The sequence below is a fragment of the Nycticebus coucang genome, chromosome 18 (genome assembly GCF_027406575.1).
Source record: "Nycticebus coucang isolate mNycCou1 chromosome 18, mNycCou1.pri, whole genome shotgun sequence".
Lineage (NCBI taxonomy): Eukaryota > Metazoa > Chordata > Mammalia > Primates > Lorisidae > Nycticebus > Nycticebus coucang.
The window spans coordinates 62,386,165-62,412,283 of NC_069797.1; the positions used below are offsets into that span (position 1 = coordinate 62,386,165).

At 36.3% G+C, this 26,119-nt stretch overlaps 1 protein-coding gene across 1 annotated transcript in view; it reads left to right on the forward strand.

The window, feature by feature from the left end:
- The window catches only part of LOC128571138 (EF-hand calcium-binding domain-containing protein 13-like), a 104,926-nt gene that overhangs the window by 16,065 nt on the left and 62,742 nt on the right, over positions 1-26,119 (forward strand). The window contains exons 3-6 of the mRNA XM_053570775.1: positions 16,431-16,574; positions 17,822-17,920; positions 21,839-21,943; positions 25,109-25,162. Of these exons, the coding sequence (XP_053426750.1) occupies positions 16,431-16,574; positions 17,822-17,920; positions 21,839-21,943; positions 25,109-25,162 (402 nt within the window). The remainder of the gene's footprint in view (positions 1-16,430; positions 16,575-17,821; positions 17,921-21,838; positions 21,944-25,108; positions 25,163-26,119) is intronic.

A 26,119-nucleotide genomic window follows, 5' to 3' on the forward strand; every position in this document is an offset into this window, starting at 1 on the left:
TTTAACAAGCATTTTCTTATAATTTATTTCTCATAATTTATTCTTTGTGAGTACCCTGTGAAGTAGGCAACTTATAAGCAAGAATGGGGTAAGTGAAGCTTAAAGTGAACATACCTAACCTAGGATTCCACAGTAAGCAATTATTGGACTTCAAATATAAGGATCTTTTACTATAATTTAATAGTTCAGTTTAGAAATTAATTTTATAATATGACTTACAGGTTAATATCATCACAATCAGTATATATACATTGAACATAAATACACATGATACGGAAGTAGACCATAAGGGTCTTGATGAAAAGATATTTCATTTATGTAAAACATATAGCTAAAATCATACAAGATCAAATAAGTGGGGCACATTTATTATTTTAGGAGTTCAGGTATAGATGAGATTATCATGAAAAAGTGACAGAAGGCTTTTAAGGAAGGGTAACACTAAGGTAGGTAAAGGGGGTAGTTGAAAATATGAACAAAAATTTGGAGGAGAGTTTAGGGATAGAAACATTTGAAAGTCATTGTAATATAGCTGATAGCTGAAAAAGAGGATTTTAATAAGTGGAGAAATATACCATTGTATATATGGATTGCACATATTATGCTGAAGTAATTTCTCTAAATTAATGTATAAATATAATTCATTTTTCTTATCAGTATTTTTTTTTAATTTCAGGTTAATTTGAGGGTACAACGAATTAGGTTACAATGTTTGCATTTGTTAGGTATAGTCCCTGTTGTAGTTGTGTCCTACCCCCAGGCGGTGTGCCATGTACCCCCATATTGTGCCCATTAAGTGGGAGCACACCAGTCACCCTCCCTTGTCTTCCTTTCCCCCATCTTGAATTAAATTGAGTTTTTCTCTTGTGTGGGCATGTATTAGATTGTCTACTGGCTTCATATTAGTATTGAGTACATTGGATATTTGCTTTTCCATTCTTATTATTCTTACTAAGAAGAATGTATTTCAACTCCATTCAGGTTAATATAAAAGATGTAAAGTCACCATCTTTTTTATGGCTGAATAGTATTCTGTGGTATAAATATACAACAGTTTGTTAATTCATTCCTGGGTTGATGGGCCTTTAGGTTGTTTCCACATTTTGGCAATTGTAAATTGAGCTGTGATAAATAGTCCAGTGCAAATGTCCTTATGATAAAAGGATTTTTTTCTTCTGGGTAGATGTTTAGTAATAGGATTGCAGGATCAAATTAAAGGTCTAAAAGGTCTATTTAAGTTCTTTGAGGATTCTCTATACTTCTTTCCAAAGAGGACCGTTAGCTTGCAGTCCCACCAACAGTGTAAAAATGTTCCCTTCTCTCCACATGTGCATTAGCAGCTCAGCTTTGGGACTTGGTGATGTGGGCTATTGTCACTGGGGTTAGGTGGTATCTCAGGGTAGTTTTGATTTGCATTTCTCTGATGATTAGGGACAATGAGTATTTTTTCATGTGTTAGCCATTTGTCTGTCTTACTCAGATAAGGTTCTGTTCATGTCTCTTGCCCAGTGATAGATGGGATTGTTTGCTATTTTTTGTTGATTAATTTGAGTTTTCTGTAGATTCTAGTTATCAAGCCTTTGTCAGATTTATTTTTTTTATTATTATTAAATCATAGCTGTGTACATTAATGCAATCCTGGGGCACCATACACTGGTTTTATAGACTGTTTGACACATTTTCATCATACTGGTTAACATAGCCTTCCTGGCATTTTCTTAGTTATTGTGTTAAGACATTTACATTCTACATTTACTAAGTTTTACCTATACCCTTATAAGATGCACCACAGGTGTATCCCACCAATCACCCTCCCTCCCTTTTTAATTTGTTTATGTGCTGAATTATACTTATATATTTATGTATATTGAACCAGCCTTGAGACCCTGGGATAAAACTGACTTTGTCATGATGTATAATTTGTTTGCTGTGTTGCTAGATTCTGTTTGTTAGGATCTTGTTGAATATTTTTGCATCAATATTCATTAGTAATATTGGTCTATAATTTTCTTTTCTTGGGTCTTTTCCTGGTTTTGGGATCAGGGTGATGTTTGCTTCATAGAATGTGTTGGGTAGTATTCCTTCTTTTTCTATACTTTGGAACAGGTTGAGCAATATACGTATTAGTTCCTCTTTAAATGTTTGGTAGAATTCTGACGTGAAGCCATCTGGTCCTGGGCTTTTCCTTTTAGGGAGATTTTCTATGGTTGATGCTATTTCAGAAGTTGATATTGGCCTGTTCAACATTTCCACTTGATTCTGGCTAAGTCTTGGAAGGTGACATGCTTCCAAATTGACATGTGTCATTTTCCTTCAGATTTTCATATTTCTGAGAATAAATAATATTCATATTATTTATATTCTTGTAATATTCATTAAGAATTTTTTGAATTTCTGAGGAGTCTATTGTTACTTCATTTCTGATTGATGAAATTAGAGATTTTACTCTTTTTTTCCTGGTTAGGTTAGCCAAAGGTTTATCTATTTTAATGACCTTTTAAAAAAATCCAACTTTTTGATTTATTGATCTGTTGTATAATTCTTTTTTTTTTTTTTTGTAGAGACAGAGTCTCATGTACCACCCTCGGGTAGAGTGCCGTGGTGTCACACGGCTCACAGCAACCTCTAACTCTTGGGCTTACGCGATTCTCTTGCCTCAGCCTCCCGAGCAGCTGGGACTACAGGCGCCCGCCACAACACCCGGCTATTTTTTTGTTGCAGTTTGGCCGGGGCTGGGTTTGAACCCGCCACCCTCGGCATATGGGGCCGGTGCCCTACTCACTGAGCCACAGGCGCCGCCCTGTTGTATAATTCTTTTGTTTTCAATTTCATTTAATTCTGCTCTAATTTTGGTTATTTCTTTTCTTCTACTGTTTTGGGATTGGAATGTTCTTCCTTTTCCAGTTGCTTGAGATGTCCCATTAAGTTGTTAACTTCCTCTCTTTCCGTTCTCTTGAGGAAGGCTTGCAGTGCTACAAATTTCCCTCTTAGGACTGTCTTTGTGGTATCCCTGTGGTTCTGATAATTCGTGTCTTTATTGTCCTTTTGTTCCAATAATTTAGCAATTTTTTTCTTAATCTCATCTATGACCCAGCTAACATTTGGCATAAGGTTATTTAATTTCCATGTTTTTGTATGAGTATGCAGATTCCTGTTGTTACTGAGTTCAAATTTTATTCCATGGTGGTCCGAGAAGATGCAAGGAATAATTTCTATTCCTTTAAATTTACTGAATTTAGACTCATGACCTATGATGTGATCGATTTTGGAGTATGTTCTGTGGGCTGATGAGAAGAATGTGTATTCAGTTTTGTTGATGAAATGTTCTGTGGATGTCTGGTAAATCCAAATGTTGAATGATTAAGTTTAAATCTAAAATTTCTTTGCTCAGCTTCTTATTGGAGAATCTCCAACACTGCCAAGGGAGTGTTAATATCTCCGACTATTATGGAAGTGGAGGAAATCAAGTTGCTGATGTCTGTTAGAGTTTCTGTTATAAATTGAGGTGCATTCTGGTTGGGTGCATAAATATTAATAATTGAAATATCATGTTGAGTATTATCCTTAACAAATATGAAGTGACCATTTTTATCCTTTCTTACTTTTGTTGGTTTAAAGCCTTTTGTATCTGCAAATAGAATTGCAACACTTGCTCTTTTCTGATTTCCATTTGTTTGGAATATAGATGACCATTCCTTCACCCTCCATCTATATTTATCTTTTAAGGTAAGATGAGATTCTTATCTGCAGCAGATATCTGGCCTGAGTTTTTATATTCTGTCAGCCAACCTGTGCCTCTTTAGAGAACAATTTCAGCCATTCACTTTAATTGAGAATATTGAAAAGCCTGGTAGAATTTTGGGTATTAAGTTTTTCAAACGTCCAGTGGACATTTTTAATCCTTTTGCCACTGTGGAAGTTGGAGTTTGGTCGGTGGATGATTGCGCTGGTCATTATGGAGGATAGGTCTGAGAATATCCTGGAGAGGTGGTTTAGTTATGGCAAATTTCTTCAACACGTGAATGTCATTAAAGTATTTAATTTCTTCATCATAAATGAAACTCAGTTTAGTTGGATACAGGATCCAGGGTTGAAAGTTATTTTGTTTTAGGAGATTAAAAGTCAAAGACCACCCTCTTCTGGCTTGAATGGTTTTGGCAGAGAGATCTGCAGTCATTCTAATATTCTTCCCCTTGTAGGTTATGTTTTTCTTATGTCTGGCTGCTTTTAGAATTTTCTCCTTCATATTAACTTGAGTGAAGTTAATTATTATGTGCCTGGGGGATGTCTTATTTCGGTTGAGTCGTGGTGGGCTTCTGAAACTGTCTGCTATCTGAATTTCAGAATCTCTTGACATGTCTGGTAAATTCTCTTTCATAATTTTATGGAGAAGAGCCTCTGTGTCTTGCGAAGCCACTTCCTCGCTTCAGTGTTTCCTATTTGGTGAATATTAGCTTTCTTCGAATTATCTCAATGGTCTCTGAGAGAATCATCCATTTTTCCTCTCTATTTCTTTTCCTCTTTGAGAGTTTGGGACCATTCAAAAGCTTTGTCTTCAATGTCAGAAATCCTTTCTTCTGCTTGCTCAACTCTATTACTGAGGGATTCTACTGTATTTTAAGATCTTTGAGGGCTGCAAATTCTTGTGTCAAATGTGGCAAAATCTTTGTGATTTTGTCTTTGAATTCCTTGAATTCTTGAGAGAACTTTTGAATTGCTCCTGGAATTTGTAATTCTAAGTTTTCCTCCATTCTATTAATCTTGTTTGCAATCCAAATTCTGAATTTGATTTCTGACATCTCAGCCATCTGTTTATGAATGGGATCTTCATTTGCATCTGCCATATCTTTCCTTGAGGGGGGAATAGTTGATCTACTCTAGTTATTCATGTTACCAGAGTTTTTCTGCTGATTCTGCCCCATGATTATTTTACACCATTTGACTACATGAGCAGATAAAGAGAAGTTGGGTTGTGGGCTCCAGGAGTAGAGATTAACTAGCCCTTGGCTCAAGAGCTGGGACTGGTGTCTGTACCTTTTCCCCTAGAGCTCTGCCAAGGATCCTTATAGTGCTACAGCCTGAGAAACTGGGGACCTGCTTCGTGTGGTGGGGCTAGGTGGCTCTGTCTTGTTTTCAGCTGATCTGTCCTACCCCAGTGAATCAGTTACTCTGGGTTGAAGTCTCAGCTGTGGAGAAATACCAGCAGTTAAGTCACCCCGCCCCCCACAAGCAACAGTTGGAAAAGGAAAATCAAACCTTTCCACAAACACACCCAGGGTACCACTTGGATAGTCCTTGGGTGATTGGCCCAGTTCAAGAAGTCCAAATCAGTTGTCTCAGTCAGCACCTGTCTCAGGTGGAAGAGTTCAAAAGGTCTCTGGCAACTAGATTGCAGAGGTCTGCTGACAACTCAAGTATGACTCGCTCTGGTGCTCTCTGAGGTCAGAGGAACCCATCCAGCAAATGAATTAGTCTGGGAAGGTTGATGCCTCTTTCCCCACCTTGCACTTCTGTCACACTCAGTCACTGATAACCCCACAGAGCTGTAACCCAGTTGCCTCCAATGAGCGGATACTCCAGGGGTTTGCACCTGCTTGAATCACAGGGAGATCTATGTCTCCTCAGGAAGCCTGTTGCTCTCTGCCACTATCTGGCAGGGGGAGATGAGGCCTGACAACCTCAGGTGCTTAATGGAGGCTCAGGCTGTCATTCAGTTCCAGCTCCAACCCTGATTGTTGTTACTGACAGAACAGAGCAACTTTGCAGAATTTGTTTCTGTCCCGGCTATATTCCCCTTCAGAACATACACTGAGTTCACAGAACCTGCGACTCAGGCCCTGTCTGTGCTGCTGCCTGGTCTCGGCTGTAGTTTGTTTTTGAGCAGCACGGTTAGCTGTCAGTTTCAGCCTCTGCCTGCCCTCCTATGTCTCAGCTAATGATCCCCTGAGGGCCGGGTGCGTCTTAGGTTCAGTAAAAAGGTGCTCTGGGTCAGCCCTGCCCTGGGAATCTGCCGGCTCTGTGCATGTGTATTCTAGTCCCCGTGCTCTGCCCAGGCCAGTACTGCCTCAGGCAAACCCTTTACTCATGGGGCCTGCGTTTCTGTCCCAGATCTGTTCTGCCAGTGGCTGCCACCAGAGAAGATACCCATCCTCCTTTGGTTGCCCAGAGAGACAGAGGGTGCGACTCTGGAAAATCCAGGGGTGAGCCTTATTGTTGCCACTGCGGCTGCTGCCCTGTGCCTCGGGGCACCGCCGCTCCTGTATGGCTCCCTCTCAGCTGACCGTCCTCTCCTTACTCCCGTGCTGCAGAATTAGCATTGATCAGCAGCAGTCCATGCCCTATCCACACCTCTCAAGAAAATACCCAAGAATCTGGACTACTAGGGGACAGGCTTCCAGACCTCAAAGTAAGAGTGGAGGGGAATCCTGGGAGTTCAGAATTGCAAATAGATAATATGTACAGTTTTATGCCTGGTAGAAGAGTGCCATGCACCCTATTTGGGGAAGTAGGTCCAGTTTTTAGAGGGTCTCTCCTGTGGGATATAATGGGAGGACTTTTGACTCTGCTCGCTTGTTTGTATGGACTACTCCAAGCTGTTCTCATAGGGGAGGGGACTCCCGTCCACTTGGTGATGGATTTTGTATCTTTTGTTTGTATCCTTGGGGTTGCAGCTTGCCTCAGCAGGGTTGATGTGTGTTCTTCAACCTTTTCTCTTTGTTCAGCTCTAATCCACCAGGTTACTTGTTAAACTTCTGTCCTTTAACTTTCCTTCTGGATGGGAGCCTCAGAAGCTCTGGCCTCCACTCCCTCCTTCTGCAGCTGCATTGCCATCACCTTCCCTGCTGGTTCTTTCTCCCCGGCCACAAGCTCCTGAGGTAGAGTGGTTTGAAAATGCCACTGACGACTATCCAGTAGCATGGAGCAATTTTTCCTTTTAAATAGGAAAATTCCTTGTTCTTTTCCTGCTCCTTTATCCTTAAAACTGTTGCACAACCATGTCTTCCTACATCCAGAAGTCCCTTCTCCAATCCATTTTGTGTGCTCGCACTGTGTTGATCCTTGATCTTTTTCTCTCTCCAATCTGACGCTTCTAAAATATATGTACTTTCTGACCAAAGCATCCTCCTGCTGAAACCTTGATAGAATTCTTATGTGAAGCTATTTGGTCCAGGGATTTTTTTTTTTAATTGTTGGAAGCTTTTTTATTGTTTCTTTGATCTCAGGGCTTGATATTCATCTTTTCTTTTTTTTTTTTGATATTCATCTTTTCAAGAGATCTATTTCTTCCTGGTTAAGCCTAGGGAGATGATGTGAATCCATGTATTGGTCTATTCCCTCCACATTGTCAAATTTCTGGGTGTAGAGATTCTTGTAGTCAGAGTTCATCTCTTGCATCTCTTTGGTCTTGGTTGTTATTTCCCCTTTTTTGTTTCTGATTGAGATTATGAGAGATTTTACTTTTCTGTTTTGAGTTAATGTGGCCAGATATTTATTGATTTTATTTATCTTTTCAAAGAACAAACTTTTTGTTTTATTAATTTTATGAATGAATCTTTTGTTTTCAATTTCATTTATTTCTGATTTAATTTTGGTTATTTCTTTTCTTCTGCTAGGTTTGGGATTGGGTTTCTCTTTCTTTTCCATTTCCTTAAGATGATTCATTAGGTTGTTGATGCTCTTTCTTTCTTTCTTATTAATTCATAGCTGTGTACATTAATGCAATAAAGGGGTACAATGTACTGGTTTTGTATACAGTTTGAAGTATTTTCATCAAACTGGTTAACATAGCCTTCACCGCATTTTCTTAGTTATTGTGTTAAGACATTTATATTCTACACTTAGTAAATTTAACATGTACCATTGTAAGATGCACCGTAGATGTGGTCCCACCAATTACCTTCCATCCACCCATCCTCCCCTCTCTACTCCCTTTTCCTCCATAGCCTCTTCTCCCTTCTTGTATCAATATTCACAGTTAATGTGAATGGGTTAAATTGTCCTCTATAGAGGCACAGGTTGGGGGTGGTGCCTGTGGATCAAAGGAGTAGGGCACCTGTCCCATATACCACAGGTGGTGGGTTTAAACCTGGCCCCCACCAAAAATTGCAAAAAGAAAAAAAAAGGCAGAGGTTGGCTGACTGGATAAAAAAACTCAGGCCAGATATCTACTGCATACAAGGATCTCATCTTGGCTTAGCACCTGTGGCTCAAGTGGCTAAGGCACCAGCCACATACACCTTAGCTGGCGGGTTCAAATCCAGCCCAGGCCCACTGAACAACAATGACAGCTGCAACCAAAAAATAGCTGGGTGTTGTGGTGGGTGCCTATAGTCCCAGGTACTTGGCAGGTGGAGGCAGGAGAATCGCTTGAGCCCAGGAGTTGAAAGTTGCTGTGAGCTGTGATGTCACGGCACTCTACCCAGGGTGACAGTTTGAGGCTCTATCTCAAAAAAAAAAGAAAAAGAAAAAATAGAAAGACTCTCATCTTACCTTAAAAGATAAATATATATCACAAGGTGATGGAGGAAGCCATTGGATCCTGCCTTCACATTCAGGGTCTAACATCACCCACTCCTATCACAAGGAGATGGAGGAAGCCATTGGATCCTGCCTTCACATTCAGGGTCTAACGCCACACACTCCTATCACAAGGAGATGGAGGAAGCCATTGGATAGTGCCTTCACATTCAGGGTTTAATGCCACCCATTCCTATCACAAGGAGATGGAGGAAGCCATTGGATCCTGCCTTCACATTCTGGGTCTAAAATGTCCACTTTTGACATTATCTGCAAATGAGGCCACAGAGAAACACTTGTAAGAAGAAAAGAAGGTGACAGTCCTCATATACTTTTTCTTCTTCCAAATATTCCTATGCTCTTTGAATCAACCTCATTTATAAAATAAATGAATGCATTAAGTACAAATATAGGGCTTAATCTTTCTCACAAGTTCCTGAACTTTCTTGTTCTAATTTTCCTTTTTTTTTTTTTTTTGAGACAATGTCTCACTTTGTCACCCTTGGTAGACTGCTGTGGCGTCATAGCTCACAGCAACCTCAAACTCTCGGGCTCGAGTGATTCTCCTGCCTTAGTTTCCCAAGTAGCTGTGACTGCAGGCACCTGCCACAACACTCGGCTGTTTTTAGAGGCAAAGTCTCGCTCTGGCTTAGGGGGCTCTCAAACCTATAAGCTCAGGCAATCCACCCACTTCAGCATCCCAGAGTACTAGGATTACAGGTGCAAGCTGACGTGCCCATCCTTAATTTTACTTTTCATTATGGAAATTCTCAAATATGCAGAAAAAGTACAGAGGGTAATTTCCACCTACAGATGGACATACCCCCGTTGGCTGGGTGAGAGAACCATCGCTGACACTTTCCCATATTAGCTTTTATCAATCATTATTTTTTCCTTAAGTATTTTAAATTATAGACTATGAATATTTGTCACTAAATCTCTCAGGCTGTGTCTCTGAAATGATGGGGAGGACTTTCTTAAGCAATCACAAATGTGCCCCAAATATCTTCAACAGCTAGTTTATTCAAACCAGGGTCTAAGGAAGGACCACACATTACACGTGGTTGTTGTACATTTTGTATCTCTTTTATTTTTTTATTAATTATTTTTTATTAAATCATAACTTTGTACACTGATGCATTTATGGGGTTCAGGGTACTTTTGCATCTCTTTTAAAAGCTGCAGCAGCCCTCAAAAAAAAAAAGATAAAATATAGACTCAGGGTGAACGGATGGTCATATATATTTCAGGCAAATGGAAATCAGAGAAATAGACCTGCTTTCTTTCTTTTTCTCAGATATAGGTTTCTAATGAGATAAATTTCCCTCTTAGGAGTACTTTTTCAGTATCCCACAGGTTTTGGTACCTTGTAGCTTCATTGTTGTTATATTCAAGGAATTTAATTATTTTCTCCTTTATATATTCCTTGACTCCACTGTCACTCAGCATAAGGTTGTTTAGTTTCCATGCCTTTGAGTGGGGATGAAAATTTATGTTGGAGTTAAATTCCAGCTTTATTGAGTTCCAGGTATAATTTCAATTCTTTTAATTTTTTGAGGTTTGGTTTGTATCCTAGGATAAGATCTATTTGAGAGTATGTTTATGGGCTGACGAGGAGAATGTATATGCTTTAGCTTTCAGATGGTATATTCTGTATATGTTAATTAAGCACATTTGTTCTAAGGTTGCATTTAAGTCCCTTGTATATTTGTTTAGTTTCTGTTTAAAGCAGTGGCTCTTAACCTTCCTAATGCCCTTTAATACAGTTCCTCATGTTGTCGTGACCCCCAACCATAAAATTATTTTTGTTATTACTTCATAACTATAATTTTGCTACTGTTATGAATCATAATGTAAATATCTGATATGCAGGATGTATTTAGGTGACCCCTGTGAAAGGGTCATTCAACCTCCAAAGGTGTGGCAACCCACAGGTTGAGAACCACTGGTTTAGAGAATACATTCAGTTTTGTCAGAGGGGTGTTAAAGTTCCAGCTATTATGTTGTTATAGGATATCATATTGCTCAGACTAATTAAGTCTGTTACATAAATCTGGGAGCATTTAAGTTGGGTGCATAAATATTTAGAATTGAAATGTCCTCTTGTTGTATTGTTGTATTGTTCCCTTGACCCATATGAAAAGACCATCTTTGTCTTTCTTAACTTTAGTTTCTTTAAATCCACTTGTATCTGAAAATAAGATCATGACCCCTCATTCTGATTTCCATTTGCCTGAAATATTGTTTTCCAACCCTTCACCCTGAGTCTTGTGTAGTCCTTCAAGGTTAGGACTGTTTTCTGGATACAACATATAGATGGCTTGCGCTTTTTTATCCAATTAGCCAGCCTGTGCCTCTTCAGTGGGGAGTTCAAGCCATTAACTTTTATAGAGAGCATTGATAAGTGTGGTGGAGTTCTGTTCATTTTATTTCATGAAAGTCCATTGCTTAGTTTTATCCTTCACACCATTGTGGAAACTTGGTTTTGTTTTCTTTAATTTGGTCAGTGTGGAGAATAGGTCTAAATATTTCCTGTAGAGCTGGTCTTGTGGCAAATTTCCTCAGTGTTTGCATATCAGTAAAAGATTTGATTTCTCCATTGATTTTGAAGCTTTGTTTAGTAGCATACAGGATTCTGGGGTGAAAATGTTTTGTTTTAGAAGGTCAAAGGTAGATGACCACTCTTTTTTGGCTTGAAAAGTTTCCATTGTGAAGTCCCCTGCCACCCTGATAGATCTGCCCCCACAAGTCAATTGGCACTTATTCCTGGCTGCTTGCAGAATTTCTTTTTCAGTCTTGACTTTGTACAGATTCATTACAATGTGTCTCAGAGATGGTCTGTTTGTATTGAGATGACCCAGGGTTAGATATCCCTCAGAAAGGAGTGTGTCAGAATCATTGGTGATGCTTGGGAAATTTTCATTTATGATATCCTCTGGTAGGGCTTCCATTCCTTTTGGATCTTCTTCTTTCCTTTCAGGGATCCCTAAAATTTGTATATTTGAACACTTCATGAATTCCCATAATTCTCTGAGTGAACACTCTGCTTTCTCTCTCTTCTTTTTTTGCTTCTTTAACTGCCTGGGTTAGCTCCAGAGCCTTATCCTCTAGCTCTGAGATTCTTTCTTCTTCATGTTCTAATCTGTTATTGATTCTTTTTACTGCAACTTTAAGTTCCTAGAATGACTCATTAATTTACTTAAGCTCCACCATATCCTTTCTATATTCTTCATGTCTTTTATTTATTATTTGAGTCAGTTTTTGAATTTCTCTTTGGTTATTATCACCCATCCATATTTTAAATTCCCTTTCCATCAATTCCATAAACTCATTATAGGTAGAATCCCCTGTGGTAGCTACCTCATAATCCCTTGAGTGGGGTGGGGGATTCTCTGTTCTGATTTTTCATGTTGCCACAATTTTTCTGTTGGTTCTTCCTCATAAGTATTTTCTTCTTGTTCACTTCCTTCCCCTACTTTTTACTTTCACTTCCTCCTTCTCTTTAAATTACTTTGTGTCTGTGCTTAGATGTCATAGTGTCCTTTTGGTATACGGCCAAAAAAAAGAGAAAAGAGCAAGAAGGAAGAAAAGAAAGAAAAAGTAGAAAAAAGGGGGACATAAAGGAAAAAATTGAAAAAAGGGAGAGAAGAATAACAGAATGAGACAGGAGTAATAGTGGTGTTCAGCAGGGTGCTCTGACCCACACCCATAATTCAAGGCCTCTGGGGTGCCAGGCTGGGTGAGTCTCTCAAGGTCAGGAGCTCCTTACCAGCTTGAGCAAAAGCAAGATCACATCTCTGTCAAATATAGAAAAAAACCTGTGTGTTGTAGTGGGGACCTACCAGTACCATCATTTCCAAGGCCAAAGCTAGAAGGACATGCTAGACAAGAAGCTGAAGGGCTCCTTGAGCCAGGCCAATTGCACCCCAGCCCAGGCCTCAGAGTGAGGCTCCGTCCCATAAGTGACATACAGAATGAAATAGCTTAAAATAGATCAGATAAAAAGAAATAATAACAATAATAAAAGTATATAAATAAAATTGAAACTAAAATTATTTAAAATGTAATATAAAAAAAGAATATCTTTGTTGTTATGTGAGAAATTTATGTGGGAAAGACAAGTGGAAAAATCTCTACAAAAAAGGGTGGTGCCTGTGGCTCAAAGGAGTGGGGCACCGGCCCCATGTGCCAGAATGTGGCGTGTTCAAACCCAGCCCCAGCCAGAAACTGCCAAAAAGAAAAAAAAAATCTCTACAAAAAGAAAGAAAAGGAGGGAAATGGAAAGGAAAGAAAGAATAAAAGGGGTACAAAAACTGTAGCAAAAATTGTTCCCTTATGATTGAAGAATGTAAAAGTAGAAAAATAAAAATACAACAAAACAAAAACAAAAACAAAATACAACAAAACAAAACACAACATTACACTACAAAAAACAAACAAACAAAAACCCCCCAAAAAACCCTAAGGAAAAGAATTGAAAGAAAATAAAAGAAGCAGATAAACTGTAGCCAAAATGGAGCCATTACTATTGAAGAGTGCAAAATGAAAAAATAAAAATTAAAAAAAAGGAACACCTAGGAAAAATATTGAATAAAGGAAATATATACACACATATACATACATATATATAGTACAATATATTGCCTGGGCACCAGGTGGCACTCTGGAGCTAGGAGATGCTAATCATACCTTTGATTCTGCTGTACAAGAGGGGGCTGGAAGCCACTATCTAGTTGCCAAGGAGACCCAATTCCTATCTTCCTGATTTATTTGTCCTTAATCTTAATCCTAACCCTTAACAGGATTGAGAGACTGCAGCTCTCACCAGACTACTAAGTCACATGCCTTGACCTTTCCAAACTGTTCACCTTGGCCACAAAGTGGCTTTCCTGAGGGAGTGGGGATCCTCCCAACTTCCCCCGAGTGGCTGCCTAGAGTGGGCATATGCTCAGCAGGCTCACCAGAACTGGCCTCATGCTAGGACCCTGTGGGCTGTTTCTCTCCATCAACCCTCCCTCAATGGCAGCACCTTGCTTACAGCTGAACAATGAGAACTCCACCCCACCCAGTGGCTCAATCCTGGCTGCTGGGCACTGTTTAAGTTCACTCGCTTGCTTAAGCTCTCCCCCAAGGTAGCTCCAGTGAGTACCCAAGTCCAAAATAATAATAATAATAATAATAACCCTCCCTCCCCCACAAAACTGCAGGACAGACCTTCTCTGTCTCTAGCCTTCTGCTAGAGGGCCAGTTAGCCTCTGCTGGCACCTAAGCACTTGCCTTTTGTGCTGGTGTTCCATTGTTCCTGACCTCCTTGTTGGCTCCTGAAGTCCCCTGCTGTTTATGTTTGCCCCCAAAGTGATGATTCTGGGAAGGACACCCCAGCCAGAGGTGGCTGGAGTCCTCTAGCTGGTCTCACCATAAGTGGCTGCTAAAGAGAGGTCTCTAGTCCACCATCTGTAAAAATTATAAACAGTAAAATTAATAATTAAAATTTTAAAATTATAATCTGTAAAAATTATTACTGGTAACAATAATAGAAGGACACATACCTAAAATGTTAACAAAGATTGTTTTTGGATGATGGAGTTTTGAATGATTTCTGTCTCTTTTTTCTTTGTGTGTTTTCTATGATTTTGGCAGTAAACACACAGAGGGCATATACTAATTCTGCAGTTGGGGATAAAGAGGTTAATTAAGAAATAAGGGTAGGTAGTCAGCCACCCAAATTGTGCAGAGGACAAAAAAGACTGACAATATTGGTTATGGAAGGGAAGGAGGTTAAGGGTTTATTTGCTACTATTTTTAATAGTAGAGCATTGTACACTGAATAAGAGTGCTTCAGTTATAGCCTTATGTTTTCTTGATTATGAGTTTGGCCAGTCAAGTCACTTAATCTAACTACAAAATACACATACACACCCACACACGCATACACGGTGGACATAAATTTTAAACTGCACACAAACTTCATGTCCACCCTGTATAATCAAATAACATACATAAAAATGCTAGTCAAACATAAAGCAAGTATTATTCCAGGAGAATAATAGAAATAAAAAGGCGACTGAGTGAAAACATAGAGGCAATAAATATAAACTCATTTGAGAAGGATAAAGAGAAATATGATAGTAGATAGACTTGACAACAGGATAGAAAAATGAAAAAAATGAGGGAACTAGGGAGAAAATATTGAACAATAAGTAACTGAGTAACATATTTAGGGAGTACATTTGGTATACACAGTGGAGAAGTATTGTATAGCACACGGTTCTTATTCTTAAGGTACTTATGTTTAAGCTGGAGGAAAAAAGACTTACCTTTAGAAAACACCATATATTAGATTATGTGGTACTAGCTGTAAGAGCTACAAGTATCAGGTGTAATGAGATCAGAATGAACTATGGCAATCTGTGAAAACTTAAAGGAGCACATGGACCGTGAAATAGTTGTTGGATTGTGAATAAGGTCGGGAGAAGATTTAGTTGGACATTCTAGATGGGAGTAAAACATGCTCAAAGAATGTAAGGAAGAATGAATCTGGTGTTTGTGAGGAATAGTTAACTAAAAAAAGTTCATTTTTTGCAGAATAGATTTGGGAATGTACAAATTCTTAATGATAAAATACCTGCTTTATAACATGGCAAATTTCAGAATGGCTGAGTTGAAGTTATTCCTCAAATTTATAATAGAATTACTAACTGCTACCTGGGTGTAGTATTCTTATAGGTATCTATTTCTAGGCAGAAAATTTTTACCTGATACAAAAGGTCAGTACACTTTGCACCTAGGAAATTAACAGTAAAAGGTTACAAGTCCAGATCCCAAAGTACCAAATCCATATTATATAATAAATATGAGTTCTCCCTAGACAGAAGAGATAACTGCTTCTACAAAGCAATGTGAAGTGTAGTTATTACTCTTGGTAAAAAATATTCTTCGGGGGCGGCACCTGTGGCTCAAAGGAGCAGGGCATCGGCCCCATATGCTGGAGGTTGTGGGTTCAAATCCAGCCCCGGCCAAAAACTGCAAAAAAAAAAAAAAAAAAAAAAAAATATATATATATATATATATATATATATTCTTCGGGATCTTTCACAGCATCAGAAATTCCTACAATTAAGACATTCTTGGGCGGTGCTTGGGGCTCAGTGAGTAGGGTCCTGGCCCCATATACTGAGGTGATGAGTTTGAACCCAGCCCCCACCAAACTGCAACAAAAAATAGCCTGGTGTTGTGGTGGGTGCCTGTAGTCTCAGCTACTCGGGAGACTGAGGCAAAAGAATCGCCTAAGCCCAAGAGCTGGAGGTTGCTGTGAGCTGCGATGCCACAGCACTCTACCAAGGGCAACAAAGTGAGACTCTGTCTCTAAAAAAAAAAAAAAAAAGACATTCTTTTGTACCAAGATGGTGTCTATAATTAGGCCACTATCTATTTTTATTCAACAGAGTGGAAATAGATACTACTTTAATATTAATTTCTAATCAGTAAAAAAATGATTCTATTAACGGATTAGTTAGCCATTTAGCTCATGATTTTCCCTGCTAAGGAAAAGGGAGTCAGTATAAGATATGTTTTAATGATGGAATAATTAATTGAGATTATTGAGATTGAGGAGGCAGTAACTGAGAATGAGCATAGAGAACATTGGACACATAAAGAAAGTGGGAAGCATGGGAAACAGAGGTAAATAGGACAAATACCAATGTTTAATTCTACCTATGTGTTTGGCTTATATTTGTCCTTCTATTTATAAGAATATAAAATAACTCCATAAGCATGTACATTGAAAGAGGTGAATTGCACCATGCTATATCATCTTTGATTAAAAATGCCAGTATCTATACTAACTTTTTAATTATAGTTTATTATTTAGAATTTAATTGTATCTAGCTGAAAATATTTTCTCTTGGTAGAGGTTAAGGAACTTGCAAAGGCCTTAGAAAAAGTCACCAATGAAAAAATTGATGTTAATGATGTAAAATCTGTACCGAGAGGCCTGGGGATTTATTTTCCTGAGGAAGAATTACAGGAGGTGCTTGGATCCATTTTTGATGATAGTATGTATTTCCTTTTCTGATTTATTTATTAAATATAAAGTTTGTGTTTGCTTTCACTCATAAGTCCGCAGAACTGAATGATTAAGAATCAAAGATAATAAGTTTAACACTAGATTTTCACTTTTAGGGATGGACAATAATTTGTTCTGGATTATCCTCATATGAGTATCCTAGGAAAGTATAATCTTTCTCCTGTCCATTTCTTTGCCTTCTGACCACTCTTTTAGTGGTCAGAAGTTGTGAAGCTACCTCAAACCCATGAAACAAAGTCCTGATACTTCTTAGTATGGTGATACAACCAGTTTGGTTTCTCTAGAATTCTCAAAGGTCTACACTGGTGGTTTTGAAATCCTGCCAATGGAATGTTTAGCTTACATGGAGAGCTTTGTGGTGTTCTTCTTCTTAAGTCACAACTATATGACTGCTAGAAAGTAAAAGACTGCCTGCTTTTTTTATTAATGTTTGTATCTTTGCTTATAAGCATAGTCTTTTTTTAGATATTATGATTGACTTTGGTTTATAGTACTTATACTGGTAGATAAATTGTCTTCTGTGAAAATATAGGCAGTTGGCTTGGTGCCTGTGTCCCAGTGGTTAGGACACTGGTCACATGCACCGGGGCTGGTGGGTTCAAACCCGGCCAGGGCCTGCTATTGACAACAGTGACAAAAAATAGCTGGGTGTTGTGGTGGGCACCTGTAGTCCCAACTACTGGGAGGATGAGGCAAGAGAATTGCTTAAGCCCAGGAGTTTAAGGTTGCTGTGAGCTGTGATGCCACGGCACTCCACCAAGGTCAACATAGACTCTGTCTCAAAAAACAACAACTATATATATATACACACACACAGAGAGAGAGAGAGAGACTTGTAATGCTAAAAAATTAACGGAGTGTATTATCAGAGAGGAATCATATAAAAACAATGATCCCACCTGGTTAAAGCATGTGTAAAATACATAAAATTCTCACTGGCTCTATGACAAAAAAGACTAGAAGAGTCATCACATAATCATATTCCTTTTTATAGTTATTATGAGGTATGTACTCATATAACAGAATCAGAATTAGAAAAACCTAAGCCAAATTTTAAGCCTCCTTTAAAAACATTTGCTGAGTAGTTTCCTCTTTACTATAAGACTGGAGAAATAAACTTTACTTTTAATTCTCACATTAAACATAGATTGATAACATATAGACGTTTTTGTGTTGTAGAGTCATGTCTTTTTCATAGTTTCTCTCTTTTTTAAGAGGAAAAGGTTGATGTCGATGACCTTGACACTATTCTGGATAAAATGGGAATGAATTTCTTTGATAAGGAATTTGAAGAACGACCAAACAATCAGCCAGGTAATTATAAGCATTATAGACACCACTCTCTCCATACCCCAGCCTGTAAGGAGAACATGGAATTGTGGGTTTATGATTTTGCATTCCTAAAACTCTAACTTTTTTTAGTCTCAAAGACAGTTGATACATATGTTAAGAAAACTGAGTCCAAAAATAACCAATCTCATTTTGCTGAACTGAACATTACCTTCATGGTATTTTATAATATTTCTTGTTTCTTGAACTAAATTTAAAAAAAATGTGCAAAACCTCATGCTAGGCTCTAGAGAAGAGAGTTATAAAATGTGCAAAACTTGGTGTTTATTCTTAAAGGTGCATTAGGTTTGTATTAGATTAAATGGGGAAGAGAAATATATAGGCAAAAACTATAAGTGAAAACAATTTAGAGGTCGCGAATACAGATTAGCAAATGTGGTAACTGAGGACTAAGTGTGGTCATGGTGAATTTTATTACAAGTGATTATGCTGCTTTTAAATTCTGCCCAGCAATCTTGTTGACTTGGTGGAATTCAATAAATGCTGATGTAGGAATCTTACAGAAAAAGTTTTCAATCTTATGATTTAGGCAAGGTTCTTTTCTGAGGCTCAACTTCTTTATATGTTAAAAAAAAGTCATAATAACTTCACAGAAAATTGGGATACGGTTTGTGAAAACACTCGTCATGATACATGGCTTGGTAGACACTCAGTTAAATTTAGTTTTTTTTCCTTCCTTGAGGGAAAGAAAGCAGATTATAAAGGTCAGGAGATCAAATAAAAATGAGTTTGGAAAATCTTTAAATCTTTGCTCTAATGTTGTAAATAGAGTTTAACATCATAGTACTTTAACAAAAAAAATTTTTTGTACTATTTTCAGAAAATTCATTTTCATATGGTATATATGAGGGGATGATAGAAATACAAGTATAGTGCAAATAATGAGAAATTGCAAATTTCTAATGTACTGTTTCAAAATTAAGAATTTCACATTGTGTTTTTGAATTTTATCATGATCTCTGTGATTTATTCCTTGTCTTATAGGTGATCACAAAGTTATACAATACATACTGAACTATTTATTTATTTACTTTTTAAAAATTAAATCATGACGTACATTAATGCATTTATGGGGTACTATTTGCTTATTTTACAAATAATTTGGAATGCTTACATCAAACTGGTTAACATAGCCTTCACCTCACTTATTTGTTGTGTTAAGACATTTAATAGCTCTGACATGAACTATTTAAAGAAGCTATGCCTGTCACAGGTAAGAGGTTGATGTAAAACTGAAATACTAATGCTTTTTAAAGAAAATTTTATGATGATATTTCGAATATCAAACCATTGCTTTATAACCTCTGCCTCTTCATTAACAAATTTTTTTCTAATGAACTATTTTGAATTCAAATTTTAATGTTTTAAAAATAAAACTATAGTGCTGTTTCTTGACAGAAGTCTTCCATTCTCTAGAGGTTTTACCAATAGTATACCGTACTTATCTCACTTTAGAAATATGAAACCTAAGTTAGCAAAATAAAAATAATAATGACTACTCTTTAGTGTGTAATTTCTATGTACCAGGTACCATGTTCAGTGTTTTACATGCATTAATTAATTTATTATCATTATATCTAAGATGTAGGTAGTATTATAATTTTCATTTTATAGATGAGGGAATAGAAGCTTAGAGGATAAATATCAGGATAAGATGTATGCATATTTTTCTTCAGATTTCATTTATCTATTTATAGACAATCAGCCTCCTAATTCAAGAGAAAATAATAATACTACCTGTTAGTTGAATTATTTAGGTTACTGAAAGATAGTATAATTTCTTGCCTAGAATTGGAAGAGTATTATCAGGACATGACTATTTTGGCTGTGTGATGAAATGGGGATTTCTCATATCTTTACTCTCATTTATAGTTGAATTAAGGTGATATAGGCATGTGAGGCATTTTGCTTACCTTAAAATTATTAAATAATTAAAAAAAATTGGGGGGGGCTATTTCCATAACCTTGCAAAGAAAAAAAATTAATTCCAGTGCCTTTCAAAATATTCTGGGGAATGTTAATTAAACTGACAGACAGAAAATGTTCAGGTGCTAAATTTCATTCCCGGGAACTTTATTTTGAGGCCTATGTGTGACAATTTTCAGATCTATACCAATCTTATAAAATATTCAGAAGTTTCAAACTGCTTCTGAATCCTTAAAATTTTTACTGGAGAAATCAAGAATCAAAGTTATGAAGTAATTATAAGTGTGCAAAAGCAAATAAAGCAGACAAATTGAGAAGATAAGGGAAGAAGGAAAGATTAATCACTCCATCATTCTTTTATCTTCCTAGAGCCTCAAAATCTATTATTTATGGGCTCATGGTGTTCCTCACAAGTGAGGTTTGGGGATTATCAGTTGAAGAGTGTCTATGTATGTGCTTGCTCACAGATCCAGACCCATTTGATAGAATTTCTGGAACAGGTGTGTGTGAGGCCAGGTGAAAATGTCCGAGGCAAAACTCCAGCATTATGGAAATAAGTTCAGTGTCCAAACATGTGAAATATTTGTCAATTTCAAACTTGGGGGGAAAGGCTATGAAAGGTTCGTATTGACTTAGCTGTTGTGTAAGAGAGCATGATCTAAAATTTATTGTTATTAGTTTGAATTGTATTACTCATTACTAGTGAGGAACTAGTTCTATTGCAGGAAATCCAACAGTGTCTTTCCTGATACCTGTGTTATCTGAGCATTACTCTTCAACCTAAAGAAAGACAAGAACCATCACAAAGATGAACAATATAATTCTACAGTCTTTGCTAAATGTCTTCTGAGTTAAATATTAGTCTTTTAAAATGTTTTCTCTATTGAGTAAATTATAGTAATTACCCTTAATATCTGATTATTTTGAGGCCTATGTGTGGCAATTTCCAGATCTATGCCAATCTTATAAAATATTCAGAAGTTTATATCTGAATATTTTCCCAATCTATAATGCATAGGCAAAATAAATGGAATATTTCACAATACAGAGAAGTCTGAGAAGCTGTATCACAATGAAATCTTATATTATTTGAAACTTTTCAAAGGTAGAATGATGAATTAACAAATTGCTCTCAAATTTACCTCTTGTTATTCTTAGCAGGATTTCTTATTAAGTAATACATATGTCAGAGGGCAGCATATGTATCCAATATAATTTAAATTATTTTATCTTGGCAGAATGTCTCATATTTTAGGTTTATTTATTGGTCATATTTATATGCATTTTAACAAACTTTTCCAAAAAAGAGACTGAATTTATTATTTAGGTTAGTTGTAAAATACAGAACAAGAGAATCACCATTCAGTGATTGTGGTTAGCTTCGACAATGAATCTAATTTGGGTTGAAAAAGAAAACCAATCCCACTTTAGCTCAGAAGTAGTTATTAAGATATATCAAGTACTTGGTATATGCCTGTTCTAGGTTTCTTCACATGTGTAACTTTATCCTTATAGTAACTCAGTGAAACAGGTAGAATCAACTTCATTTCATACAACAGAAAACTGGAACTCAAAGTTAAGTTATTTAAGTAAGTTTCAATAGGTAATAAATAGTACAGAATAATATTCAATGGTATGTGCTTTAACTCCAACTGTAGCAATTTTCTCTTTTCACTAGAACTTCCTATTTTTATCATAAGAATAATACACTAGAGAGTATTAATACTTTTTTTCTCTTTGGGAATTTGTGGTATGTATGTTTATTCCCCAAACAATGTTGAAGGGAAGTAAGCTTAATTCTAACCATATTGAACCACTGTGTAGAATTAACAGGTTCCTATTATCTTAAGTCTTCTTCACCAAAAAAAACAAAAACTAATCTATAATGCATAGGCAAAATAAATGGAAAATTTTAGCATTGGTAGAAATTTTCACATTGTTTTCTCTTTTACTAAGGAGAGTTGGTAAATGTCAGAGACTTGGACAACGTATTAGGAAACATGGGCATTGAACTTACCAAAGAAGAACTTGGAGAATTGACAAGAAGCCTTCCAGTTAATGGTGACTCATTTTAGATATAAAAAATCCTTCAGTAAAGCTTGGTTTTGAGGGTTTATATATGAATATTTCTGAAACCATATTAATTTTGGGATAATAAAGAACTTGCAGATTCTCAGGGAAAAAAATCCAATTTAAGAGTAAGAACAAAACGTATCTTCATTTTCTACACTTGATCTTAGCCAAAAGCTGAGAAGTAATTTGTCTTCATTTTCTAAATCCATATATTAATATAATGCAAAGCATTTGACTATTAATAGTTTAATTCCAAGATCATTTTTTCACATCTGTCAATGTTCAAGAAACAGAATAAAAGAATGGGGAAGGAAATTAATGGAGGAAAGTTAATGTATATCTTTTTCACAATTTCCACTCATTTATGTATCTAGACTTAGCCCTCCAACATTACTGAAACTTCTTTAAGGACACCAGTAACCACTTCCCAATTGCATTTGACATTATTCATTTGGTTTGTATTCTTACTCTGTGCTGTCTTTGATATTGGTGATAATTCTGGCTTTCTTAAAATTTTGTACTTTTGGCTTCTGTATTGTTTCCTTAATCCAAATTTTCTCATTCTTTTCTAATTTTCATTTTATATACACCCTCTGGGAAATATCACCAATACTTGTGGTTTTATCTGTCATCTGCATGGTGATGACCTTTAAATGTGTATTTTTATGCAGTCCTCTCGTCTGGACTCCAGACTTTTGTATCTAATGCCTGTTAGAAATTTTTACTTAGATATTCTATAGGAGGTATTTTTGGCATATTTAAATCTGAATTTATTATTTCACTAAACCATCTCCCAGTTCTGTATTCTCTGTCTCATTTGTGCTATCCCTATTTAGTCACATAAACTATTTATATGGGATTCATGTTTTATTCCCTTTTGTTTTCTATCATCCTCTATATGGACTTATTACTTTATCACGCCAGTTTTATCTCAAATTACCATACACGGATAGATAAATGACAAAGAAAGTATAGCAAAATGTTAATAGAATCTAGCTCTTGGGTATATGAATGTTCATTATACAATTTTTCCAACTTCACTATATGTTTTCAAAATTTCACAATAAAACATTGAAAACAAACCCATAAATAAAATCATCAATGTCTCTCTTTCCCTGCATTGCTGCCATATTTAAAGTTCTTTCATTCCTGGTTTCAGCTTCTATAATGGCTTCTATTACAAAACAACCATCAGAGAGATCCCTATATAATGCAAATCTGACCACATCATGCCTCAATTTAAAAGCATTTAAAGGCTTTCAGTCATTTACTAAAAAATGACTTAAGTCTGGTGATAAAGAAAACAAGTTCCATCATGATCTGCATCCTGCTATTCTATCCAATCTAGTATAATATTGAACTTCCATTTTATATCATGAAATAAAATCACTTTATATTACTTTCATTTTATATAAATTTTTTAAATCTCTTCCTTACTTTGTTTATGATGTTCTTACTACTCAGAGGGTCTCTCTTTCTCTTTCATCTCACATCACTTCACTGCTTATCAGAGTCGAGAGTGACCTTTTCAGAAAGTTTTCCCTTAAATGCATTATAATTGTGTATTTATGTTTATTTCCCAACTAATGTAAGCTTTAGAGTAGGGAAAGGTAAATTATTCATCTTTCTATATCAAATACCTGGAAGAGTATCTGCCATATAATTAGGCACTCCATAAATGTTAAATAAGAGATGAACAAATGAGTAAATGAGTGAATGACAGTATGAGTAAGTGAATGAATAGACATTGACAGAATGATTCCTAAAGAAAATGAAGAGCTTCTCTGGTCAAGACTAATATTTACTTCTGGTATATTGCAACCACTTATTCCTAGCAATTTCAGTGTCATGGAGTATCAAAGTCTGTTAGGAATAGCCAAAAGAAAATAAAGCCTATATTTTTTACCAGAGACCCATGGAATTACCAGAATTGGGAGTCTTTGGAGGAGTAACCTGTAAGGATGATATTTTCCATATTTACAAGGAATTATAATAGCCCAATAAGAACATATTTTTCCCTGGGCCTGACTTTATGGTTCAGTGGTCAAGGGCCAGCTTACTAATATGGAATAAATCTTTAAAAACTATGTTTAATTGAATTGCTTCAAGGGTTGCTTATGACATAAGAAATAAAGGAGTAGAGATATATAGGGCAGACTCTTAATTTCCCAACCCTGGCCTCAACCGTTAACAGTTCATTATTGTGATCAATTTTGATATATTTATCTCTCAGACAGTCTATGTATTCACCCATTATGTATTGACACCCTCAAATTGTTTTTTGTATTGTTAATTCAAACTTTGGGACCTTATCTGAAGTAATTGTATGGTAACATGGCTTGGCAGCTGCCATTTTAAATTTGCTAGTTGCCATCATTTTCTGGACAACAATGTTTGTTTAGTTATTTTAATATGTGATGGTGCATATACATATGTACATGTACTTAAATTTTGCCCCTATTATATAAAAGTAAAGAGGAAATGGAAAATTAAATGTTGATACTAGTGAAAAATACTTGTACAGTCCTCAAATATAACTATAAATCTAAAATAGGTATGTGGAAAGAGTTAATTTTAATTTCAACCAAATATATCAATGGATGTGTTTCAATTTGGCATAAAAAGACTAAAATAAAATAATGTATATGATATTATGAGGAAATATTTCCAAATGCTGTGTTTACCAGTTAAAGTATAATTAGAAATTACATATTTTTAGCCTCCTTGGAATGGAAGTTCTTGGCTTGCTATAACTATTATTCATTTTTTTCCTTTGAGCACACGGGGGGTTGTTTATTGTACTATACCATAATACAGTAGAACTCTTATAAGTTGACCACCCAAGGGATTATAACAAACTGGTCAACACATGGAGGTGGTCAACATAAGGAACTAGGCCTACTGTACTGATATGTATATGTGGTGCATATCTAGTCTATAAATATTAGGTCAACTTAAAGAAGTGGTCATGTAGGGAGGTGGTCAACTGAGGGGTTCTACTGTATTTTGTTTCTAAGAATTGTAAAAGTTAAAAATGACATAAAAAAGAATAATGAAATTAAAGTGACCCCAAATAGTGTTGTCTAATAAAAAATTTTAGCTAGTTACTAGATTCTTACTTAATTACCTGTTTTCCCTGAATTTATCTTATAGCTAAAGGGAAGACTGATATGAAATCATTGATGGATACAGTACAAATTATTACAGGTTAGTAAGAAATTACTATGAATTTAAGATCCTAGTTCTTTATATTAAACTACATTCCTTCTGTGATAAATATTTTACTGGAGTATGACATATATAATTAACCATCCTATGTAATTGCATGTGTCAATGATCACAAAGTGAAGATATTCACATACCCATTTCACTATCACCTGGATCTAGATTACCAATAATCCAGAATGCCCCCAATACCACTTCCTCTTACTCTTAGAGGGTAATTACTATCCTGAATTCTATGGCCACAGAATTAATTAGCTTTGCCTATAAAGTTTTTAAACTTTATATAAGTGAAACCATAGACTCTATATTGTACTATGTCTAGCCTTTTTTGCTCAATATTATGTCACATGTTATTTTCTGAGATTCATTCATTTTGTTCCATATAGTTGTGGTTTGTTAATTTTCTTTGCTGTGTAGTATAAAGGCTAATAAACTAATTAAGTAGAAGTCTTTAGAGAATCTGCTTTTTTATATGGAATTATTTCTAATTAACCTGTTGTACTTGAATATGAGGCCTGACAATTAAGTTTGCGAACTCACTCTAGAAAAAGTGCTTTATGCCTTATTGCTGAATGTCCCTATGGTCACCTCCAAAGCACTCCCATTGGGAAGCTATGTGGTGATGCCAGCATCTATTCAGCAATCCAAGGTATGTAGCACTTTTTCTAGGATGAGTTCATAAACGTGATTGTCAAACTTTGTATATTGCTGTGTAATATTCCATTGTCTATTTGTCCATTCTGCTGTTGGATGACATTTCCAGTTTGAAGCAATTACAAATAATACATTGCCATGAATATTCTTGTACACACCTTTTGGTGGCCACACATATGTGGCCATACACTGTGAGTTAGAGATATGGGTGAACGATCAGGGACAGAATATAGCTTAGACTCATATTCTGCAGGGTGCAGGGTCTGTTGACAAGAGCCTGGATAC